The sequence below is a fragment of the Rhea pennata genome, chromosome 13 (assembly GCF_028389875.1).
Source record: "Rhea pennata isolate bPtePen1 chromosome 13, bPtePen1.pri, whole genome shotgun sequence".
Lineage (NCBI taxonomy): Eukaryota > Metazoa > Chordata > Aves > Rheiformes > Rheidae > Rhea > Rhea pennata.
In genome coordinates, this window is record NC_084675.1 from 2,930,122 (window position 1) to 2,952,181 (window position 22,060).

At 45.4% G+C, this 22,060-nt stretch overlaps 1 protein-coding gene across 1 annotated transcript in view; it reads left to right on the forward strand.

Moving 5' to 3' along the window:
- Positions 1–22,060, forward strand: part of HYDIN (HYDIN axonemal central pair apparatus protein) — a 164,826-nt gene that overhangs the window by 23,688 nt on the left and 119,078 nt on the right. Inside the window, exons 7-8 of the mRNA XM_062586846.1 lie at positions 11,424–11,625; positions 15,158–15,341. Coding sequence (XP_062442830.1) covers positions 11,424–11,625; positions 15,158–15,341 — 386 coding nt within the window. The remainder of the gene's footprint in view (positions 1–11,423; positions 11,626–15,157; positions 15,342–22,060) is intronic.

The following is a 22,060-nucleotide window of genomic DNA, read 5'->3' on the forward strand; positions in this document are numbered from 1 at the left end:
TCTTCGCTTTACTGTGTATCTGTCTTTACTTGCTAACTTGCAAGTGGCATTAGTTGTTGATGGATCTCGTTGGTATTAGTGTGACTTGGGCAGGATTGGTTGTATGTTGTGTTGTTTACTGTTTGTTAAAGTTGGGTCAAATCTGTCCTTAGCATTGCTCGAGCAAACATGGAGCTTCAGTGTGACTGTGAGTCACAATTTTCCCTTTACATATTAATTGGTTGCCTTTGAATTACAAGTCTTTTAGACTGTCCTGGTTGGGAAGGTCTGTGCTGTCCTCTGAGTATCTTATACAGGCTTTCCAGACAAGTGTGGAGAAAGCATCTTTGCTGCAAAGAGCGTAATAATTTACTAAGAAAATTTGACTTTCAATCCTTTCTGTGTCCAAACCCCTCTGTTTTCCCCCATGTACACATGTCTGGATTTGGAGTCCCATTTTCAGCCCATACTGAAATGAAAATGATTTGGGATGTTCTGTAGTTCAGAACATTCTTATTCACCACCTTAACTGTAAGCATCAGGTTATGGTATCAGAAAGGGCTGCTGCAACCTGCCTGGTAAACATGCCTAATGGTTTGGAAACAGTTCCACTTTTGGTGCCATTAAAATTTGAGTTGATGGCTTGCCTTTCCAGATGCCTTTTAGCCCATAGCACGTGGCTGTAGGAAAACGTTCACGGAGTTAAAAAATCTAGTCTTCAGCCAGGTCAATACTTATGAAACCTGAATATTCTTTTTTTTTTTTTTAAATCTATCTTAATGCTTTTCTGCTTAGAGCTTGCTGAATCTATATTAAATTTCTGCTTCCAAGAAGCAGCCTGGTACAGTGTGATGGGTGATCTTCAAGGTGTAGGACCTGATTCTGTCCCTGCATGTGGGTGCCTGCAGGACCTTGTTGCAGGGTGTTACAAGATGCTTCTAGTCTAGGAGGTTTGTTGTGCAGCACTGAGATATTCTGGGCAGCGCTCGCCCATCGGTCCCCCTGTCCCTTGGGGTTCCTTTGTCAGCATGGGAAACTTCGGTAATTAGCAGAGCCCCGCTGAGCTGGTGCCTGGCTGGCAGACGCTATGTGCTGAGATGCTTTTATTGCTGTCAGTGAGAAGAGTAATTATGCAGATCACTTTCCTTCGGTGGCTCTGTGAGACTAATGCAGAAGCAAACGCCTAAGGGCAGGATCCTTGCGTTCTTCGAAGGGAGAGATCAGAGCGAGGACTTGCGGGTGAATTTTAGGAGACAGCGTATCTGAGAAGAGCCAGCCCTCCAGCAGCAGTGTCTGCTCCGTTACTGTCCTGCCTCCTGTTGGATGGAGAGCTCCAGAAAGCAGCTTCCCCAGAAGAGAGGTAGTACATGGCTCAGGCAATAGCTCTCAGTGGTTTTAGTCCCACTGGAAGCCTCCAGCCTAGTGCTAAAAGCCTGCTGAGGAGCCATCTGGGTATTTGACAGATTAATACCCTGTTTTCCCTTGGCTTCCTACACAATTTACTGGTGGGCTGTCAATCCTTTAGCAAGAGCTCTCCTAAAGCAAATCTCAGCTTGTTCACTATGGATCACAGACCCAGGCCCAGAGCATTCCTTTGTAGCTCTGCACGTTCGATAACGAAGGGGCAGCTCGAGTTCAGCTCCTTGCTTCGTTGCTTCAAAGGCAGGTGGAGGATCTGGGCAGCATCTGCCTCTGGCTCCGTAGTTGCCAATCAGGTTGAGTTCTCCTGCCCTGGGTTAGATATTGCAGCCTCTGTGTTCCCCATAGGAAACAGATGAAGCAGTGTGTCCCCTCCTAAGCCCTGGGGAGCTAAATTTACTCTCAGCCAGATGTGAGTTATCCCTGTACAGAAGAGGAGAGCAGCTGAGTGTGTTTCTCCAGTGCGGCACACTAGGAGCTAGATGCTACACGGAGCTGTTTTCACTTACTCGGATCTGTGAAGGGCAGCCTGGCTGCCTTGTTTCCCTTGCCTCTGAGCTTCACCTGGCCTGGAAAATGCTGGGTCTCTGGTATCCTTTCCCCGCTCTGCTTCTTGCTAAATACAGGGCAAACTGATGAGCACTGCATTGCTCAGCCAAGGGCTGCAGGCTGGAGAAGCACAGCCTGGCCCGCGTGCTCTCCTCCCTGCTGGGCTGCCCCTGACTCTCCGGCAGACCTGGAAGCAAAAGTCTTCCCGTGTCCTGCACAAAGGATTTGCATGTTGGAGGCAGCTGGGCAGTTTAGTCCCGAGGCAGTGACAGGTATGTGTACTGCTGAGATTGGGTGGCAGTTTCTCTAGGTTCTATTGATTTTTATTAGATGTGTAAAATAGATTAAAACTTAAACTACAGCTTGCAGTTGAGACACCTGTTAGAACTGCCTTAATGCTTCTGAGATATGTTTCACTAGGAGCCCGGACAGGCATTTGGAGGAACTTCTCTGTCCCTCTGGGAGCAGGGGAAGGTCTGACCCAGACCCGGCTTCTCTGGCGAGTGGGTTGCTGAGTCCTGGTGCCCTGTTCTCCGCTCGTGGTCGATGGGAAGCCTCGCAGGTCCCCTGGCTCCCCGCAGAGCGAAAGGCAGTTCCAAGGGCTGGCCAGTAGCCAGGTGCTTAGTGCTTCACTGCAGGGGATTTCAGTATCGCGGACCGCAGGGTTAACGCGACGCGAGCGTTAGGCTGATTTGTGCCTGTTTGGGACTGCCCCTATAGGTGTTACCTGTATTAGTGTCCGGAGCGAGCGTGATTTGTGAATCTGATTTCCATCCCCCCTCGCTTTCTCTGAGCCGGCAGGAATGCCTGTAGGATAGATACTGATTTGCCTGGAGCAATCTAATAGTTTTAAGAAGAAGAGAGGAGAAAAAAGGATTTTTCCTGGATAGATCTTGAAGAACCGAATGGGAATCACTATAACTGCGTTGCAGCAATGCTCAGGGCCGCAGAGGGCCAAGATATCAGAGGTGGATCTTAGCCTGCTGCCCTGCATTCGTGCCCTGATCTGCTGCCCTCGGACCTCTCCGCCCGTCTCGGTGTAGCTACAGACCCTTTCCCACACTGCGTTGCAGCAGCAGAACCCTATGGAGCCGCGTGTGATACGTGCCAACTCGAGAAAACATATCTGATATTCAATCTCAGACGGGGAAGGCGAGGCATGAGATCACAGGGAAAATTAAGGCATATTTAAAAGCAGCTAATTAGAGAGCTACCACAGAGCTCCTTCGTCTCCTGCAAAATGACAGCAAGTTTGACGTGATGTATTAGAGCCATTTGGATTTGGAGAAGATGACGGGTAACTGCAGAACTTAGCGCGGCTTGACTGGCAGTGAGGGAAGCAGCGTGTGCGGTTTACCCACAGCGACAAACTACATGGGAGACTACGCTGCATTACGAATGGGCGAAGGGGAATTGTCAACAGTATTTAGAGTGATTATTCAGCTCCAGCATGGGGTTGCCACTAGTACCGTAAACATTTGGGGATGCTGAATCGTTTGCATCAGCGTTGGTTTTTACCTGTGGTGGCTTAATCTGCCTAGTTCAGTAAATGAGGGCTCCTGTGCAGGAGCTTGGTGGTGTGTTAGTGATCACTGTAAATATGCAGGAAACTCGTTAAACCTCAGCCTGTCTTTTTCTCGTTGTTTGTGGCAAAAAAAAAAAAAAAAAAAAAAAAAAAGTGAATGTAGCCTGGGTGTGCCAGTGCCTCTGAACATCTCAGCTACCCAGAATAAAGCACCTGAAAAACGGCGCGGCCTTGCTGTGACACTCACCTGTGTTATTGTGTAGACTTTGGAGAATACAAATATCTTTGCACACCTCTTTTGTTTCCTCTAAGAATCTCCTTGCTACCAAAGGGTCTTGTCATCTGTCTTGCAAGGCTGGCATTGCAATCAATGGCTTCCAGGAACTTACTTGAAAACAAAATGAAAATCCTATTGATTTAGTCGCTAGACCGAGCTTTAGTCTTGCCTTGCCTATTTGACACGGTACTCTTTTTTTTTTTTTTTTTTTTTTGAATCCATTGATGGATGTGAATAGGCAATAGCTTGCTATGTTGCATTTTATGTCCCTGAAATCACTTAAGCCACTCAGACAAGTAGGTAAGTGCTCTCAATTTGTAGCGACTTCAGCAAGAATGGAGGAGGAGCTCTGTGCTTTCCTGAACAAATTCACAACCGCTTCAGGTATTAGTCTGAGTTATCCTCGTGTTGTGCCAGAGACCAGAATGGGGTTAGCACAATCGCTTTCTGGTCTTAATGTCAGTGAGAGTACAACTGGGCCCCTTATGAACCATTTGTCAGAGAAGCAGGAGAGAAATTGCAACATTTGCTTTGCAAGATCTAAAGATGCTGAGACAGATTTTTGACAGAGATGTTCTGAGCCTTGATGCTTTATGCTGCTAATTCTGCACTTGATTGTGTCCTTGAAAAGAGTTCAGAAGCCTTTTAGCTTTGGTCTGTTGATACCAGAAATAGCTATTGTCCTTATGAAAAGCCAAGGTAGCAATAGCAGCGTGAAAGCAGGGAGACCGTGGTCTACTATGAGCGAGAAACTCATGAAGTCCAGGCTCCTCACTGCAGGGACGGTGGAGAGGGTGGAAAGCAGGATGTTACTGCGATCATCTTTTAGAAGTGTCACTGTCACCGGGGTCCTGATGCAGGCAGTCCTCTGCCACTGGTTGTGGTAACAGACACTGTTGTGTTGCCCATGCCAAGCAATGGGGCTGTACCAGTTTGGTGCAAGTAGCATGGAAGTTAGCATCAAGCTAAGCTCGCAGTGACGGACTCTGAGCTTCCGAGGGCCACAGCTGTGTGTCGATTGTTACTGAAGTCAGTCGTTACTCATCTTAGTGCATTTCTGGGTTCCTGCAATACCAGGCAGACTTACAGGAGCTTCTTACAACTGTTAAGAGTCAGGAAATCTTCTGCTTCCTAAGCCGCAACTTCTTTGGACTCCAGTGTTTCACTGGAGTACTCCAACTGCTGCCAAGTTGGTTTTTTAGTTTGTGGTCAGTGCTGGCATATGTTTAAAAACTTATTTTATTCTGTGAGTTTTCGTGGAGTATTGTTTCCTGTGCTATCCTAAGTTGTAACCCAAACTCCTGTGATGCTTCAGCTCTTATGTAAAGAGTTCTCTAGCTTTTCCTTGAACTGTCTTTAAAAGGTACTTTAAAACTTTACTGAGGTATTTTTCTTCATGCTTGTTGTAGATAGTGAGTGTATATTTCTTCCTTCATTGGTAAGAACTCCCAGAAGCATGATAGATTTCTACATCCTTCTTTCTTTCTGTTTCCTTCTATGTCTGCTTGAAAGTAATTGGGATTTAGGTGAGTGCAGGGAGGCATGTATTGCAGATAAGCAGGATGTGAACAGGAGTTACTGCAATTATGTGTTGACTTTGCTGCATCTTAAAAGTGGCAGCACTGCAGCAGACCAAGGATTGGTGACTAATACTTTATACGACTGACTGGTTGTTGGGCTTTTATAGTCCTAATCAGTAAGATACTTGGAGTGCATCTGGTCTCCAAAGTGATAGTTTACATCAATCAGCTAATCGTTAACAAATATTTCTTGTGGTTTTGCCCCCTTTTCTAGAACCGCTTGCAATAATGATTTTTATGCTGTTTTAGATAAGGTTGTTCTACTTCTTACAGACAGATTCTGACCTCTGTCCCTTGCCAGGGCCTTGTGTTTCAAGACAGATGGGCTGTCACTTGGAGGGTAGGCAAAGGGCAACTAAATTTGCCTGATTTCGGGTAGCTTTTGGCCCAACTTTGTAGCTCTGCGACCACAGAACCACCCCCCTCTGCCAAACCTTGCTAATGCAACCCGTTGACTGCATAAGCACAGACTGGGTTGTGTTTACTGCGAGGGTCATTTGGAAGTTACAATCTCCCTTTGACCATTTCATTTGTCCCCCAGGTATCCGCAGAAACTAGGACTTCCATGTCACTTTACATCTCCTGTCTTTATCACAAGAAAGAGAGATTTCTTGAAGAATGTGGTTTTCTTTTAGTGTAGGTCATCCATGACTATAGCTTGTTTAACCTGTCGTCAGTGTAAATCACTAATATGTTTTTAAGCATGATTAACTCTGGATGCTTTTCAGGGCAGAACTGACTGTTTTTTAGTCTTTCCCTCGTGGAACTATTAGCACCAACTGAGAAGCAGCTCCAGGTGATTTATATTGTATATGTATTTGCAAAAGTTGCTGTGCTGTTTCCCTGTGGGCCAAAACCAGTGCTTCAGCCAGTCAGGTATCCCAGCTTATCATGGCTGTAGTAGCAAGAATGATTAAAAATAGCCGGTAGCATCTTGGATATGCCACAGCACTGTCTTTTATCATCCCTTGGTTTCACTGTGCTTTTCTTCAGTGTGTTCTGTGAGATTTCTTCACGCTGGGCAGAACAAAGCCTCTTTGCTGGCTCCAGTAATTCCTGTGCCAGAATGTTTCATCCTATAACCAGACAAACCGATCTTCCTAAGCAGAGCACAGAGGAGATAATGGGGAATACTTTGGGTGCTCCATTACAGAAAGATGCACACTGAGGAGCCTATTTTACTCGTTTGAAAACGAGATGATTATTAATGTGTAAAAGAAAGAGCCTGCAGCTCATCGCACAGACCTGTGCTGACTTGCCACTACTTTTCCTCCCTTTCCATCCCCGTCTTTTGTCTCTTGTCTTGTGGCTGATTGTAATGTCTTTGGGACAGAGCCTTTTTGTGATGGCTGCGTGGGCTCAGCACGTGCTTTGCTGAGACTATGGCCATGCTGTGGACTTTGCACTGTTAAGGCAGTAATTGATACAGGAGTGGTACCGTCTAGGGTGTTCTGAGCTTCGTCTTGGCTCAAGAATGTTTCTTCAGCTGTACCCTTGTTATCAGGAGCAGTTATTTAGTGACGAGGTTACAACCAAGCCACTCTTGAGGGCTGGAGCACGTAGTGCAGTGATCTAGCAGTATCTGAAGGGAGTGTGGACACAGGCTCAGAGAAGCTCTTACAAGTGACCCGCCTGCAGAATTGTTACTGCTTTGTGTTCTGCTCTGGTGCAGCAAGTACAAGCGTGGGAGCTGACAGATGGCCTTTTCTCAGGCCAGTGGAGACCCAGCGTATCTTGTAGGTGATGCTGTTCACTTCCCTGACAGCGAAACAGCGAAGAGCAGTGCTCCGGCCTGTGATCTAGTGCTAGTTCGAGGGGAAACAGTGCAAGAAGCATATGGGGAGGGCTGGAGCCGGCTCTTGCTGTGTCATAGATGACTTCTCTAACTTCCAAGAGATCACTAGTGAAGTGACTCAGTTCTCCAGTGGCAAAGTGGTAATAGCACTACTTAGCAGGCTGTTGGTAAAACGGGAAAATGCCAGTAATGGTGAGGCAGTCTGGAGCATGATAGTAACAGGAGCCATAGAATTATCAAACCTGGATCAATGAGGAGGTGCAATAACGCTCTTCCAAGTGAAGAGCTTTGCTTTTGTTTCTTTCTCATCTCCAGTAGGAAAAACAGGACTTCAACTTACCTGTGTCTCTTCAGCTATATTTGCAGAAGAAGAAAGAGCAAGACAGTCTTTTGATGGGCTGGATAAATGAAATTATGACTTGCTTTCCATGCTGCCCAAACTTTCTAAGTTGGCCTGTGGTACTCTCCTAAAAGATTTAAAGAAATTCAAGCAAACGTAGTGATACCAGTGAAGAAAGAATACCTATCAGTGAAGATGAGATTTGACAAGGTGCTATTTTGTTTCTGTTCAGTCTTATCTGGCTACCAGTCTGGTAATTCTTAGCTGTCAATGAAGGAAAGTACTAGCTGCTGAATACTAGAAAAGTATTCTTTATTAAACCCAAAATTTATTTTGAAATCTTGTTCAAGGGTTTGCTCATCAATTGATGGAGCTATGCTTTCAGTTAAACAAGATTCCTCTTTCTATATAAGGATAACTTGTGTTGCTCTGAAAAGTATTCCTTCTTGCTTTACAAAGATTGTTTCCTGTAGCATTAGAAGAATTCTGGAAGATGTTTTGGTACTTTCATTCTTTCTCTTTCTGTCTCTTCTCCCACAGAATAGGCCCTAGGAAGGATGATCCAATACCAGACTTCTTGCTTAAGATGGCGTATCATGACTTTTTACTAAGACATCTGTGTCTGTAGCCATGCAGAAAGATGCTGGAATAAAACACGGTGGGTTTCTGCTGTGTCAGAGAGCATCTTTTAGGAACGCACAAACAGCATCTGCTTTGTTACTGTATGAAAATTCTTTTGATTTCAGTTTTGGGCATTGCTTCATTCAGGCTGCAGAGTGAGAGCTGCATCCTGCTCTCTGTAGGAAACATTTCAGAAGCATTTAAGAATGAGAGAATTGACAGCCTGTATTAAGGCTGTATGGTGTAAATAACGACAGGGCAGATATGTCTAGATCCAGTAAACGTGCTTTCATGGCAGCACAGCACCCAAACTATGTACCGTGGACATCACCCTGTCAAGTGAAATTCCTAGCACTACATCACTGTTACAGTACAGAGACTTTTTTTTTTTCGCTTATATATTAAACGACCAAGAGTCTTAAATGAAATGTCACATCTAGTTTGGTGCCCAAGACCTGAAGTATGCAGCTGCCCTTGGCCAGCTCCACTCTCTCATCTGCCTGGTAGACAGATTTGTGGCTTCCTCCTGACTTACTGGCATCTCTGCACACTATAGTGTGCTGAACAATTTGTGGATTTATATATCCAGCGTGATGCCAAACGCTTCCCTTCTGTTTGTCGTAGAAGGCGCTCCTACAAACCCTCCAGCCTTTGGAAGATTCCTCGGCGCTTGCAGCTAGGTCTGAGCTCTGTATAGGCAGAGGCTTAGGAGCTGGGCACACGGCTGCTCTTACAGTCCTGTCTGCCAGAGTAGCAATAGGGGGTGCTTAGCAACACATATAAAAAGAGGCAGTGTGTATGCTTTATCCCCCGTGGACTCTGGAGTTAGCGGTTTTCTGTGCTGGAGGCTTTATTCTCATCTTTGTTTAATATCTTTTAATAGCTTTATCTTCCAAGAACGTGTCCAGTTGCTCTTTGGATTTATAACTGTTAGCCCTGACAACATCCTATGGCAGTATTTTCCAAGGGAATGAGTGTTGCCTGAAAAAGTACTTCCTTTTTTATATAATTTGACTGATAACATTATTTCAGGCCCTCAGGTTCCTGTGTTATGGTGAGATGGTGAAAAATTGTTCCTTATGCACCTTTTCAAGGCTATTCATGCTTTTACAGGCTACTCTTATCTATGTCCCCTTTGTAGGTGTATATTTTTTTAGGTTGAGAAATCCCGGTCAGTCTCTCTTCATATAGAAGCAACTCTGTACTTCTAATCATTCTTTCTGCCCTTCTCTTTTTTTTTTTTTTCAAATTTTTCCACTTTTTTGAGATCTGATGATCAGAACTATACTCACTATTTCAATATACATGTAGACACAGATTGTCAGTTGAATAATCATCATCTTAGTTTCCTAATAGTTCCTAATATTCCTTGCCTTTTTGACCACTGAGTCCTAACTCCTGTTTCTATGAACCTCAGAGCTCATTACCCTTCTTCATCAATTTCTTGGGTCCTGATTCCTTTACCTGACAACATATCCTAAGTGTTTAATGGAGGGAAAGTGCAATACTTCTAAAGCATATCCACCACTAAGACTCTTCTGGACTTCACTTACATTTTTATGGGCTGAGCTGGTTGTTACAGAAAACAGATTCTCTAGCCATTAGAAACGTTGCATTTTTTTTTTTCTGGCAACATAAACTCGTCTCTGAGCACAAATTCTCACTGTTGCAACTCCCTTGAGAGTAGGGAAGGTAAAGGTTTTGTAGGCATGAAGGCTGAATTCTCCAGTCACTGAGTAATAAAGAACGCATCAGCTGCAGGGCACAAGTAAGACTGGTCTTAGTGTCAGCCTGTATTCCAGGAGATCATCACAACACATACAAGCTTTTTATCTCATTCTGTTTGCTTGCTAGTCGTTTGCTACTCCTTGTCAAGTCATCCAGCTGATGAGTAGCCAAAACTTTTAGCCCGCTTCCTGAAGCGGCTCAGAGTGCAAAGGGTTTGGGCAAGGTGACTCTGGGAGGGCAAATGGCTCCGTACCGTACATGTGCAGTGCTGAATGACTGCTGAGATTCCCTCCTGTAAGGATAAGCCTTACTTCATTCCCTGCGTCGGAGGTGGGGGGTTCTTTAAGGGGTCCCTCCAGCATGCATGCTTTCTCCTTGTGTGGCTGTGCAGTAGCCATTTCAAGCCCATGCATCAGCTCCCATGCTGTACCCTGTGCGGTGCGGAGAGTAATCCCCTTTGCGTACGGCCTGACTGCTGCACTTACTGCTTGTGACTAGCTCTGAGGCTTTTGGCCCTTCTCCTGCAAACTGCCATTTCTAGAGAAAGTCAGAGTGGCCCTGACCTCCCCCAAAGAATGTCTGTTGTTCACTGTTTGCATCTGACCTGGAAAATGGTAACCTGCAATGGGAAGAGTCGGGGATGCATAGGCTTGGTCGTGAAGTTTGAGCCTACATGAACCACAGGAGTTACTTGACAGGGGAGTATGAAGCTTTGAAAGCTCTGAAAACGAGCTAGTCTGCGGTGAGAGTATTTACTCTGTAGGGTGAAATGCTGTCAGGTGCTCCAGCAAGACTGGAATCCAGCTGGTACGCATAGCAACGGGCTCTCGATCCACTTCATGATTGGGATTGAAGTGGAAAACAAAGATGACCTTATTCTGGTCAGCTTGGAAGTACTCAATGCAAACTGCACATGAAGGCAGAGGCAACAGGATCAAGGCCAAAAAATGGGCTTGCAGGACTTGAAAATGAGCAGGTTGGTGTGGGGTGTGTCCAAGCAACCTCATTTTCATGTATCCTTACAAAATTGCAGTGAATGAGGAGATGACACTGTTTTGGCAACCAGTGAAGTTCTGTTCTGTGTCCCACCATGCTTTGGGTTGTCCCTTCACATGTTCCTCTGAATGCCCCCTTGTCCTGCCACATCCCTCCCAGCATCTTTGCTTGTCAGCTGAAAGAGATAGGGGAAAAAAGACACAGTATCAGTTAGCTTTGCTCTGGTAAAGCCTGCAGGAGACCCTTAGCAAGTAGTGACTGAGGTGGGACTTCTCAGAAGCACCTGAATGAGTTAGATGCAGGATTCCTTGCAACTGTTGTGGAATTGCAACTCGAAGACCACTGGAACATATCTAAAATACTCGCTGTAAATACTAGCCTTGGGGAGTAAATCTCTACAGGGCCATCCAGAACTAAGGTGCTGTCTAGGACATTCTCCTGTTGTATGCAGGGTAGCTATTAGGATGTGATAGACATACTGATTTGATAGACATACTGATTTGTGGAACTGCCTATAGGCTGTAAACATTTTTTCCATTACTTATGTTTTCTGTGTTCCTTGTACTTTCAGCAGCAAATGAGCTGAGCAAAGATTGTCCTTTGATTTCTTCCAGGTGAAGATATTCATACAAGCCTTTACGGAGCAGCTGTAGATGTCAACATCAGGCTGGACAAGAACTCTTTGATAATTGAGAAGACCTACCTCACACTGGCAAACCAGAGAGCTGTGGTCATTCACAATAGGAGTGAAATCATAGCCCACTTCCAGTGGAAGGCTTTTGCTACTCGAGAAGAGGAGGATAGACAGAAAATGAGGTTCATTTAAATATTCATTTCAGTATGATGCTCTGCCAAGGGTGAAACTAATGTATGGCCACAAAGGGATGTTTGTGCTTTTGAATGTGTTTGGGCAAATAATCTGTTACTCTAACTATCCAGGGCTTCAGGATGTAAGATGCTAAGCTTCAGGGTAATGGAGCTCAGCACTTTCTATTCCAATTCTTCTGGCTGGAGGTAATAAGGTTTGTTGCAACTGACTTTTTCTCAGGTGGCAAATTCACATTCTATGGGAGCATGGACAACTGAGGCCCATAGATCCTTGGGCTACAAAGCCTCTCTGAGGCTGAAGAAAGTGTCAGCAGTAGTTACCTGGGATTCCATTAGGTAGCAGCACTTAATAGTTGCTAGTAGCGTAACTATTATAATAGTAAATGTAGCGAGTTTCAGTTTTCATGGTAGGATGACAGGCATGTTTTCAGTAGATATGGAAGGTAGCAAGTGCTTTGTTGGCCCAGAAAGCTTGAACATTCCTGCTGTAGGATGTCAAATTGTTTTGCACTATCCAGGTTTCTATCACATGTAGTATTTCTGCCTTTCTTTAGAGTCTGAGAGCTCAGAGGTAGAGGAGTTTGGGGGAAGGTAGGATATCACAAGACCAGAAGAGTGCTTGGGCTTCAGCTCCCTGCATCTTCATGGCATTGAGAGGTGCTAATACAACCGTGAGGCAGCTAGAGGTAGCAGTACTGAAAAGGCCAAGGGCTAGGAGAGATTTTTTTTCAAAGGATATTGTTCAGTGAAGCTTTGAAATTCCCATTTCAGACAGCAGATAAACACTTGTAGCTCGAGGGTGAATTGGAAATTGCACTTAAAAGCTTGCGTGATTTAGGGAATTCTTGTGTGACTTTTCAAACTTGGATGAATGTAGGGTTTATAGAAGTTATGCACAGAACCCACAGCTGATCAGGAAACTGCCTTAAACTGGGGCACTTTTTAAGGGTTTCTGAGCAAATAAAGTTCAACATAATTAGGTCAGTGATGCCTTGAAGGCCAAAACTAGTTTTCCACTGTTCTCTATTTTTAATTACACAGTGTGACTTCTGTGCAAGCACAGTGTTAGAGAAAAATCTCATGACCTTTTCTTGGTAATTCCCTGAATCATTCCTTTACTGTCTTTTCCTATGTGCCTGTCTCAGACTGGGCCCTGAGTGATTTCCCCACACACACACCTTGAGAAGCAGCCAGCTTTCCCCATAATGGACTTGCACCTTATTTTATTCCTATTACATTTTGTCTCGTACCAATTTCGATTCTAGGTTCTGGTCAGGATGTTCCCTTGTGGCAAGTCTTAGGCGTGATCATAGCTCATAGGGCAACTCAGCCTTCAGCTTTTTTTATGCACACAGTATCCATGTGCCCCTGCTCACTGAGGTTGTCCATCTTGGGAGGTAAATATGGGGCCTTACAAAATTATGTGCTATGACCTATGAAAAAATCCCAGCCCTGCAAGATACTTAAAGCTTTAAGCCTCTGTCCGGGTACGGGTTGCATCCGTTCATGAGGTACGTGCTTGGGTCCCTAACAGACAGCAGCTTCTATGCAGAAGTGATAAATTTTGCCCAGGAAAACCTGAACTGATTCTGCAAATTAAAAGTACAGCAGTGGTGGAGTCAAGGCCAGTTTGAGCTCCTAGTGGAGTGACTCAGTTGAGCTCAAAATTACATGAAGCTAGAAACTTAGCTGCATCTTTGTTCCTGTACCCCTCTCCCTGCTTCTTTGCCTTGCCAGTTGCTAGCACAGTCTTACAGAGTGGGCTTCTACAGAGAAATTCCTGTGGAGGATCCAAGGATCAATGGATGGGATAAAGAGGCCTCCATAAATGCATGTGCAGTTGGATTGAGCACACAGGATTGTATGTGCTGAGAGATTTAAACTTCTTGTCTCTGCTAAGAACAGTCGTGAGCTCAGCTGGCACCCTGTGGTTTGAACTGTAAACCTCGACACTGATCTACCAGCCTCAGGGTTGTCATGGGGCTTTCAGAGGCAGGGTCAGCATGCTCTGAGCCTGTGGCTAGTACGTATGGCTTTTGCATAATTTGGCTACAATCAAGAAATGAGCTGTTAGCAGAGAAACTCTTCAGGCCTCAAGTGGAGAGATCAGCGAAGACTTTTCCACAGAGGCAGTACAGGACCAAGCAATGGGGTATCAACCAATGTAACCAGGATCACTAGAGGGGCTAGCTGGGGGTCTGCTCCGTCTCCATCCTGCAGGATGTTCTGAGATGTGATGGTGGAATTATTGCCCACTGAATGCAATTCAGTTCAGGGCTGCTGATTTTGGTGCCTGGAGCCTAATCTACAGCATTGTAGGTCGGCCACAGAGAGGCGTTTTCTATTGAACTCCACAGGGAGCTCGCCAAAGCAAGTATTTTTGGCACTGGTGACAGCAGTTGCCTGAGGCTCTGTCTATGTGCAGCTGGTGGCGGCCATGACTGTGCTTCCTTTCTAATTGCATTTGAATTTAGCTGGGTGATGATTGCTGTCCTTCTGTTTATACTACATTGCCTCAATTTGCTACATATGGAGCCCTCCACTTGTTCCCCCGGAATTGTCACCTGCTAGTTTTCCGTAGCCGGAGGACTGGAGCATGGAGGGGAGACAGCAATAATTCAGCAAGGAAGCGACTGCTCTGTAGAAGCCCTCCCTGTCTTTCAGTCATAATATCTAAACACTAGAAAATGCTTTCTGCTCCGACTGCCAACTAAAGGAGAGATTAACTGAGTTGAATTCTCTAGAGAAGACCTAGAAGAGAAAAAAGAAGGTCAGGTTGTTCAAGGCTAGACCTAAGAGATGGGACTCAGATGTGCTTATCCTGACTTTTTTTGGGTGATGCTGGGCAAAGACCCCTTTATTATTATTATTATTATTATTATTTATATTCCGGAGCCTCTGTTTTTATGCTTGTAGAACTATCAACTTCAAGGTGAAGTGATGCCTAAATTTCTTAGCCTGCTTTTAAAGTGTGCTGGGATCCTGTGGTGGAAGACACTATAGGGAACAGAAAGCAGATACTGTGTGCTTATCACTGCAAGTTCAAAAGGGAAGAAAAAAGACTGATACAGTAAATTGCAGATGAAATCCTGCCTCTTCTCCCCTTTCCAATGAGCACTGCAGTAGCTGCCTGTCAGTAAAACTTGATCTTCCTGTTATCTGGCTCCCAAGTACAGCTCTGTGGATAGGAAGTCAGGTGAGGTGGTCGCTGGACTCTCCATAAGCCTTGGCAGTGGCTTGGAGCCAGGAGGAACTTTCCTGCTCTTTTAAGAGCTGTTATCTTTCAAAAACCTCTTCTCGGCTTGTGAGCCTAAAATAAAATTATCTGCCATGCCAGTGAACAACTACCAATAACCCGAATCATTTGGGATCCCTTGGGTTTAAGTAAGCCCCTTGCTGCATTGCTGCTGCCTGCTCTTCCCCTCTGAGCATGTTGCTGCCCCTGCACTTGCATGACAGCCTCTGGAAATATGTTGCTTATTAAATTATATGCTTCGTTTGTCTCTCCCTGTGGCTTCAGGCTGTGTCGCAGACTGCAGAGCCAGGAAGAGGACGAGACAGACCGCTTTCTCGAGGAGTGCAGTGTGGACCCCACTCTCAGAGAACGACTTTCCATTCTCTCCCGCACCTTCCAGAACCACCGGGCCAAGGTGAAAGGAGATGCCATGCTTTTCTCTGATGACATCTTCAGCATTGAGCCAGTGGTAAGCGATAGCTGAGAACCTCCTTTCCTCTTTCTCCTCCTCCTCCTCCCTGAATAAGGTCACCTGGCAGATCCCCGCATCAGCTGGTTTGATGTGCAGAGAGTGAACTTCAGGTTCCTAGTGAGACTGGGAGAGCTTGTTGCAAAAAGCATTTCTGAACTGTGAACTCCCAGCCGGCAGTGAGAACTTGTGTAAAGCTGAGCTATTGCAGGAGCTGTAAGTTGGTTTCTGGTAGGCAGCATGTGCTCGTGGCTGGAGCACGTCACTGGCAGCCATTTGAGTTGAACTCCATCTGGCCTGATATATGATCTGATATATGGCTGTCTGTACCTCACTTTTTCCTACTGTAAAACAGAGACAAGAGGAATTACTCTTCACCTGTGTGATTTAGAAGATCTCTGTAAGAGCAAGATAGATGCATTAGGCCACGTGTAGTTAGCTGTTACTTCTTAAGTATGAGCTTCTTTCACACGCTTGTATGAACTTTGCTTGGGGTTTACATTGTTCAGAGATACATTGATTTGGATATGCCTTGCATATGCTCGATGAGGGTCAACAAAAGAGATCAGCGCACTGTCATTTCATGTGGTGACTCCAAAGCAAAACGGTCCTTCGTGAGAAAGAGGCCACATTCAGTCTGAGTTTAACTGGAGAAATACCAGTTCTCTCATATAAACTGGACTTGCACGTCTTCTGAATTTCCAGTGTCATCTGTGAGCCTGGACACAAGCCTGGTAGGTCTAAATAGATTTTCTTCTGTTTTGTGTTTGTTTATGGAAAAAATAATGCTTTTCTGTTTGCACAAACAAAGCCCGCATCCTTCAGTTAACCAAAGCTCTGATTCTATGTATTTACATGTTCTGAGACACACAACTACTGCCATCTTTGAACCATACAAGATCCCTTCTCATCTTTAGAGTAAACCCAACATCTTTTAAAACAGGTGGAACTAAATTTTTTCAAGGAAGGGAGGAGACAGGTTCTCTTCTTGGTTACTCCTGCAGTTTTTATATTGTCAAAGGTTGCCAGTGGAACTACTGCAGTTTTGCACCACTGTAGCTGACAGCAGCTTGGTTCAACCTGTAGAAGTGCTGTTTGTGTGAGATCAGTAAAAGTATTGTAGAGAGTGGAAACTGGTTAGATGAGTGTTAACAGCCTCCTGCACTGCACTGGGGCAGTGTCTAGAGTGTATCCCAGGGCTCCTGCTTCATTACAGTCAGACTTTGTCTACACAGACAGCTTAACCCGCTCCTGAAATGCGTAAAGGTGACTGATCTCCAGAAACCTGACTGACCGCAGTAGAGAGTCCTGGTACCCTGCACCATCGTGTAGGGACATGAAACATAGCCAGGCCTCAAGTCCTGAGTGGAAACCTTTCCTAACTGGCTATGTTAGTGTTACACAATTTACTGTAGGACTGAATGTAAGTGAACTCCTACATGAATATCTCCCCTTCTGTCTTGTCCAGCCTTACCAAGTTTCTAGCTTCACATCCACAGTTCTGCTCATGTCTTTTTTTTTTAACCTATGGCCTATCATTATCTTTACATTAATTGATAAGTATTTTCTCCTTTTTATCAAATATGTAATCTAAAAATTCACTGTCAGCAACTTTCATAATCTTCCCTGCAGTGATGGCCCCATAACCTTTCTGACAGACACCTTTCTTACCTTGCCATATAAATCTTCTGAGGAGGCCCCTGAAGCTGGGGGGGCCAGGCCTTCTGGCTGAAGGTAATGGGTACTCTCTGCTTCCTGCCTGTCACCTGTGACTTCTGAGAGGACCATATAGAAATAAACTCTTCTAATGAGCAACTGGAGGGAGGATGTGTTAATGAAGTTGTAAAACATTCTCCGAACAAATAGCTTCCAGAGCAGACTAGGAAGCTGATGGAGGTTGTTAGTCCTGGAAACTTTCTCTGGGCTTGGTAGCTTTGCAGGGTTTGGGCAGAGGCTTTGCCGTGGAAGTGGACCACAAGATGAGACCAGCAGATCTGTCTGAATTTTCAGGTATTGCTGTCTAAGGTGTAGCAGGACACTTCAGTCTGTGTAGGGTTAACTTGCTGATGAAAATAATAAAAAAGAAGAAAAGGCAATGATTTCAGAATTACCACATGACCATAAACATTCTGAACAGCCTTCCAAGCCTGTGGGAAACAGGCTGTTATGCAACTCTGACTTTCTGAGCGCATCTCAAATTTGGTTCAATTTATTTTTGCAAGTAGACATGCTATGTCAGCAGAAGCAGCTGTGATAGAAGCCCAGGTGGCTACCACAGGACAGAGTCTTTGGTTTTTTTACTGCATCCCTCCCACCACAGCTCAGTTGTGAATCACATTGCAAACACATCGGCGCTGACTCCTTGGAAATGGACACCAGAGGAAAGGGAGGACAAGGATTTGCTACCATTGCACTGTCCTTGACAAGTCATCACTGTGCTGTCATTGCCTTGCAGTGATTCCTAAGTGTCATGTGTTGACTCTGAGCTGATGGAGGTGGTCTTCAGGATTTCCAGGTTGTGAAACTGCTACTATTTTGATTCTGAGGGGGTCCTAGAGGTAACATATTGTGTGTGTTTCTGTAAATCTCCATCTCAGCTGGAGAACCAAGTGATATGCTTATTGATGCTCATGCAAACAAGAGGTTACTACAGAGCACTTCAGTTTTTGGCAGAAGACACCATCTCTGTGGGGAGCGATGGACCATCCCACGGCTCAGTGTGGCTTCAGTTATTTATGGAAGGAGGCAGATGTTGGCTTTGGCACTGCCTTTCTCATAGTAAGTGTCCTGAACTAGCAGGATATACTTTGGGTGTCATTTCTGTACTTCCATTGCCAGCTTTGTCTTTGCTTTATGTATATTTTGAATAGTGATTTTCTTTTTCTGGATCACCTTCCCCTCCACAAAAGAAAAGCAGAGGATTTGGCCAACAGGCAGTGGTGCCTAATTTTTCAAGAGCAACTTTTTCATATGCGGGCTGGTGGAGAAGTGGCAGACTGTGTTTAGAGTCGGAGAGGGAAAATGGGTCTACAGTTATCTAAGGCTGCGCTCTTGCATTGAGATCACTTTTGGATCCGAGAGTCGTGCTGTGTGCCATCTCCTCCTATATCTCATTGCTTCACACTGTAGCAAAGCCAGTGTACAACAGCTGCTGCTGTATTGTCGTACAGCCACCTTCTGTATTTTTGCCACCTGCCAGTTGTAGCCTGTCTGAGGCCGACATTAAGCCAGGAGTGTTGCAGTATCATGTTTACCACACTGTATGTTTTATTTTCCTCCTGATTAATATCCGCAGTGTAGTTTTCCATCCTCTGACTCAACTGTCGTCCTGTAGAGAACATGCCAGCCCAGGCAGACCAGGCACTCCTGAGGTGGCTCAAGGCTCATACACATGCAGCAGCTAGCCTGAAAGGGTGGGCAATGAAGCATATCCTTTTAACCAGCAGTTCTCATGCTCCTGTGGGGTAGCAGGAATGTAAGAAACCTCTTCAACAGCCTATTTTAATTTCCTAGGAGAAATAACTCATGTTTTCTGGTTTTATAGTCTGACATACAGCAGTAATGACAGGGAAGAATGACAAAAATGACGCAGAATGGATACCTCTTTTCTTAAAAGAATTTGATTTGATCATGGAATAGTAGAATAAAGTGCAACTAATTATTTCTTCTTGCCCTCCACCTTTGGAGTCCAAGTCTTTAGCCTACAAGTTCAGTAACATTACAGGCAAATTCTCTGTGTACATACTGCCAAAAGTTTCCCTGTAAATACACAGAATCCTGCAGAACAGTGATTTCATAGAAGGAGCTCAAGAGACTGAGTCTGCTAGGAACTGGTGTAGGTTTGCTTGTGAGAGGATATGAGTGCAAGACTCCAACAATAATACTGCATTAGAATTATTCCAGAGAGCCATGTGGATGTGTATAAAAGTATGAGTGTTGTTAGTAGTCTGTAGACTTGTTTCCTCTAGTGTCTTAGGAAAATCTCATCTGATTTGCACTGTGGGATCCAGGAGCACCTCAGGTTTATGGAGACAGGTCTCTTACCAGGATCTTAGTGCGTTACTGAATAGCTTCCTGGAACCTGGCAAGAAGTTATCCCCAGCAAAGGGCATTGTGTACTGAATCTCGTCTATTTTGGTTTTAAAAGAAGAAATGACATGTGTCCAAAGCTCTTGGCTCCCTCATACAACTGATTAATTATACAGTGCACAGACAGATCCAGCAACATTACGGCAGTCACTGTTGAGCAAATCACTCCATCAGGAACTTAGCCAGTCAGAATAATGCCTGCGGAGACTCATTTCCACTCCTTCGCTGTTCGGAGATGTAAATTTGCAGTGTTCTCCCGGGCTGTCTCTGAAGATGTATTCTTGGGTACAGGGGGAGGTCACCATTTTGCTGTTCAGTTTGGGCTCTTTGGGACCAAGAGGCCAGATCAAATGCTAGAGTCTGAGTCCACCCAGATAAATGCCCTGCCAGCACTGACCGAGCTCCATTCCCCCTTCTGCTAGCTGCAGTGATGCAGGGATGGGATGAGGCCAGGACTGTTAGAGCCTCCTGTGTCATGAGCAACAGCTCATCTCCCAGTGGAGACCAGCTGGCAGCCAGAGCAGATTGCCAAGCCTTGATATCCCTGTCCTGCCTTCTGTGCCTGCTCATCTCCAGCTAGAGAGTAGAAGTAGCCTTGGACAGCGAGTCAGGTAAGGCTGGGAAAACAGTAATGAGGGGCTTGTTTTCCTTTAGGAGCTGCTTTCCAAAAGCTTCCTGCAAAAATGAAGATTCACAAGGTTTTCTTTCCAGGACCTGAACTGAGATATCCTGCTGGCTGCCAGACCTGGCACCCAGTGAGCTTGGGGTATCCCTGCTAGCTCTGTTGTGGTCTGGCTACCAGGAGCCCATTACAGATGTGTACAGACTGCTGAGGGCAGAGGTTAGACACAGACAAGGACTGAATGTGGACAGTGGTTGCAGAATGGTGGGATAAAGGAGATTAAAGCAGACCCAATTGCATAAGGCAGTCCTCCTTTTCAGTATGGCTCCTGTTTGCTGACTTAGATAGTACTTAGCCTATTTGTGGGAGGAGAACATGACTTCAGGGAGCAGGACATGTGTAGGCACTGTGGTCCCAAATCCCAAACCAAACTGGATGGGATTCCTCCAAGGGGTAGCTCTTGGTATCAAGCTCAGTGCTTGCACGGAGAGCAACTCTGCAAGCACAGCCCAGAGCACTTGCAAAGGCTGCTTTCCATATGACGCAGGACACTACCCCGGCACTCCTGGGGCTTTTACACCATACTGGTGGTGACGCAGTTTGATACACAGCCAGGCAGGCTGGGGCTGCCTGCAGGCATTTCTGCAAGCAGTGTGGGAGGTCCCATCGAGGTGGGCACATCTAGAAGCCTACTGTGCAAGCAGGTGTCCAAGAATTGCTCCTTTGGAGCGGGATAGAAGAATCTATGGCTTTGTAAATCAGCTCAGAACAAGGATAAGAGAACAAAGACAATTTGAGGGAGGATGATTTGAAGTCTGTTTTTAAAAAGAAGCAGTCAAGGCAGCAATGTTGTAGCTAGAGCTGGTTTGAATTTACATCTGTTCTAAGATGTCTCTAAATACGTTGAACTGAATGTACTTACAGTCAGTAGGTAATAAAGCATTAATATGTTTAGATGGAAATGAGTCACAAGGCCAACACTGGTTAAGTGCTGAAGAAGCATGAATACAAACTGGCTATCAGAAAGGTGCTCCTGTTGGAGCTTCTGCAGCACAGGGAGCTTTGCTTGGGAAAGGCTAATAGCAACTTACTGAGGTGTTTGCATCCTCAACAGGATACAGAGCAAGTGAAGAGGAAAGAGCCAGGCATGCTGGGGAAGAGGAGCTTTAAAGGTGCCTTTGTGGAAAAGGTGCGAGGAACAACAGAGCTTGGTGGAGGAGCGCAGGGACTGGCAGCACTGAATTCTTTTGAGTGTTAGCTCAATCCTCTGAAGTCTACTTGTGGTTCACTCTTCTCTGGCCGCAGAAATGCATAGGCATCCAGAGTAAGGTGCTACCTGTTTTCTCTCATGTCAGCCTTTCCATGTCCTGGGAGTCCATTGCTCATGCTAGCTTTTCTCTTCAGCCAAGCCCAAGAGCCCTTTTGCTCAGGGCAGCTGCTTGGAGGATTGGCCTGTCTGCCTTCATCCCTCCCAGTGAGTTGTGGCCTCCTCAAGGAAGCCAAGGCTAGGTTCCCAGAGCTCACCTACGCTGCCTCCATTAGGAGACACTGTGCAGTCCAGGGGAACAAGGACTGTACATGGGCACCCTGCTTGGCCCTGGTAAGACCTGCTAAATTTGGGCTAGAAAACATTTTTACATTGCCCTGGGCAGGAGGGGTATCCTCACTGCCTACTTTCAATGCAAAACTCAGGTGCCTCAGTTAGGAGTCTCCAGTTTTGCTCAAGCTGGTGGAGACCCTGTGCTGTTCAGCAGCTTCTGCTTTCAAGGAGTGCCAGGCAAAGCTCTTTGTAGGTGATTCAAGTTAAGTATATAAAGTTTAGCGGCAGTTTGAACATCCCATATCTATCTTGAATGCTTAGGTATTCCAGTCTTTAAGATCTAGCCCTTTCTGTACATCAGGACCTCCTTTGGGAAACTGAGGCTGCCAGCCTCAGAGGAGCTCCTGGAAGGTCATGGGCCTCTCTGAGAAAACGGTGGAAGTACCACAATGGTGTAGATAAATTCCC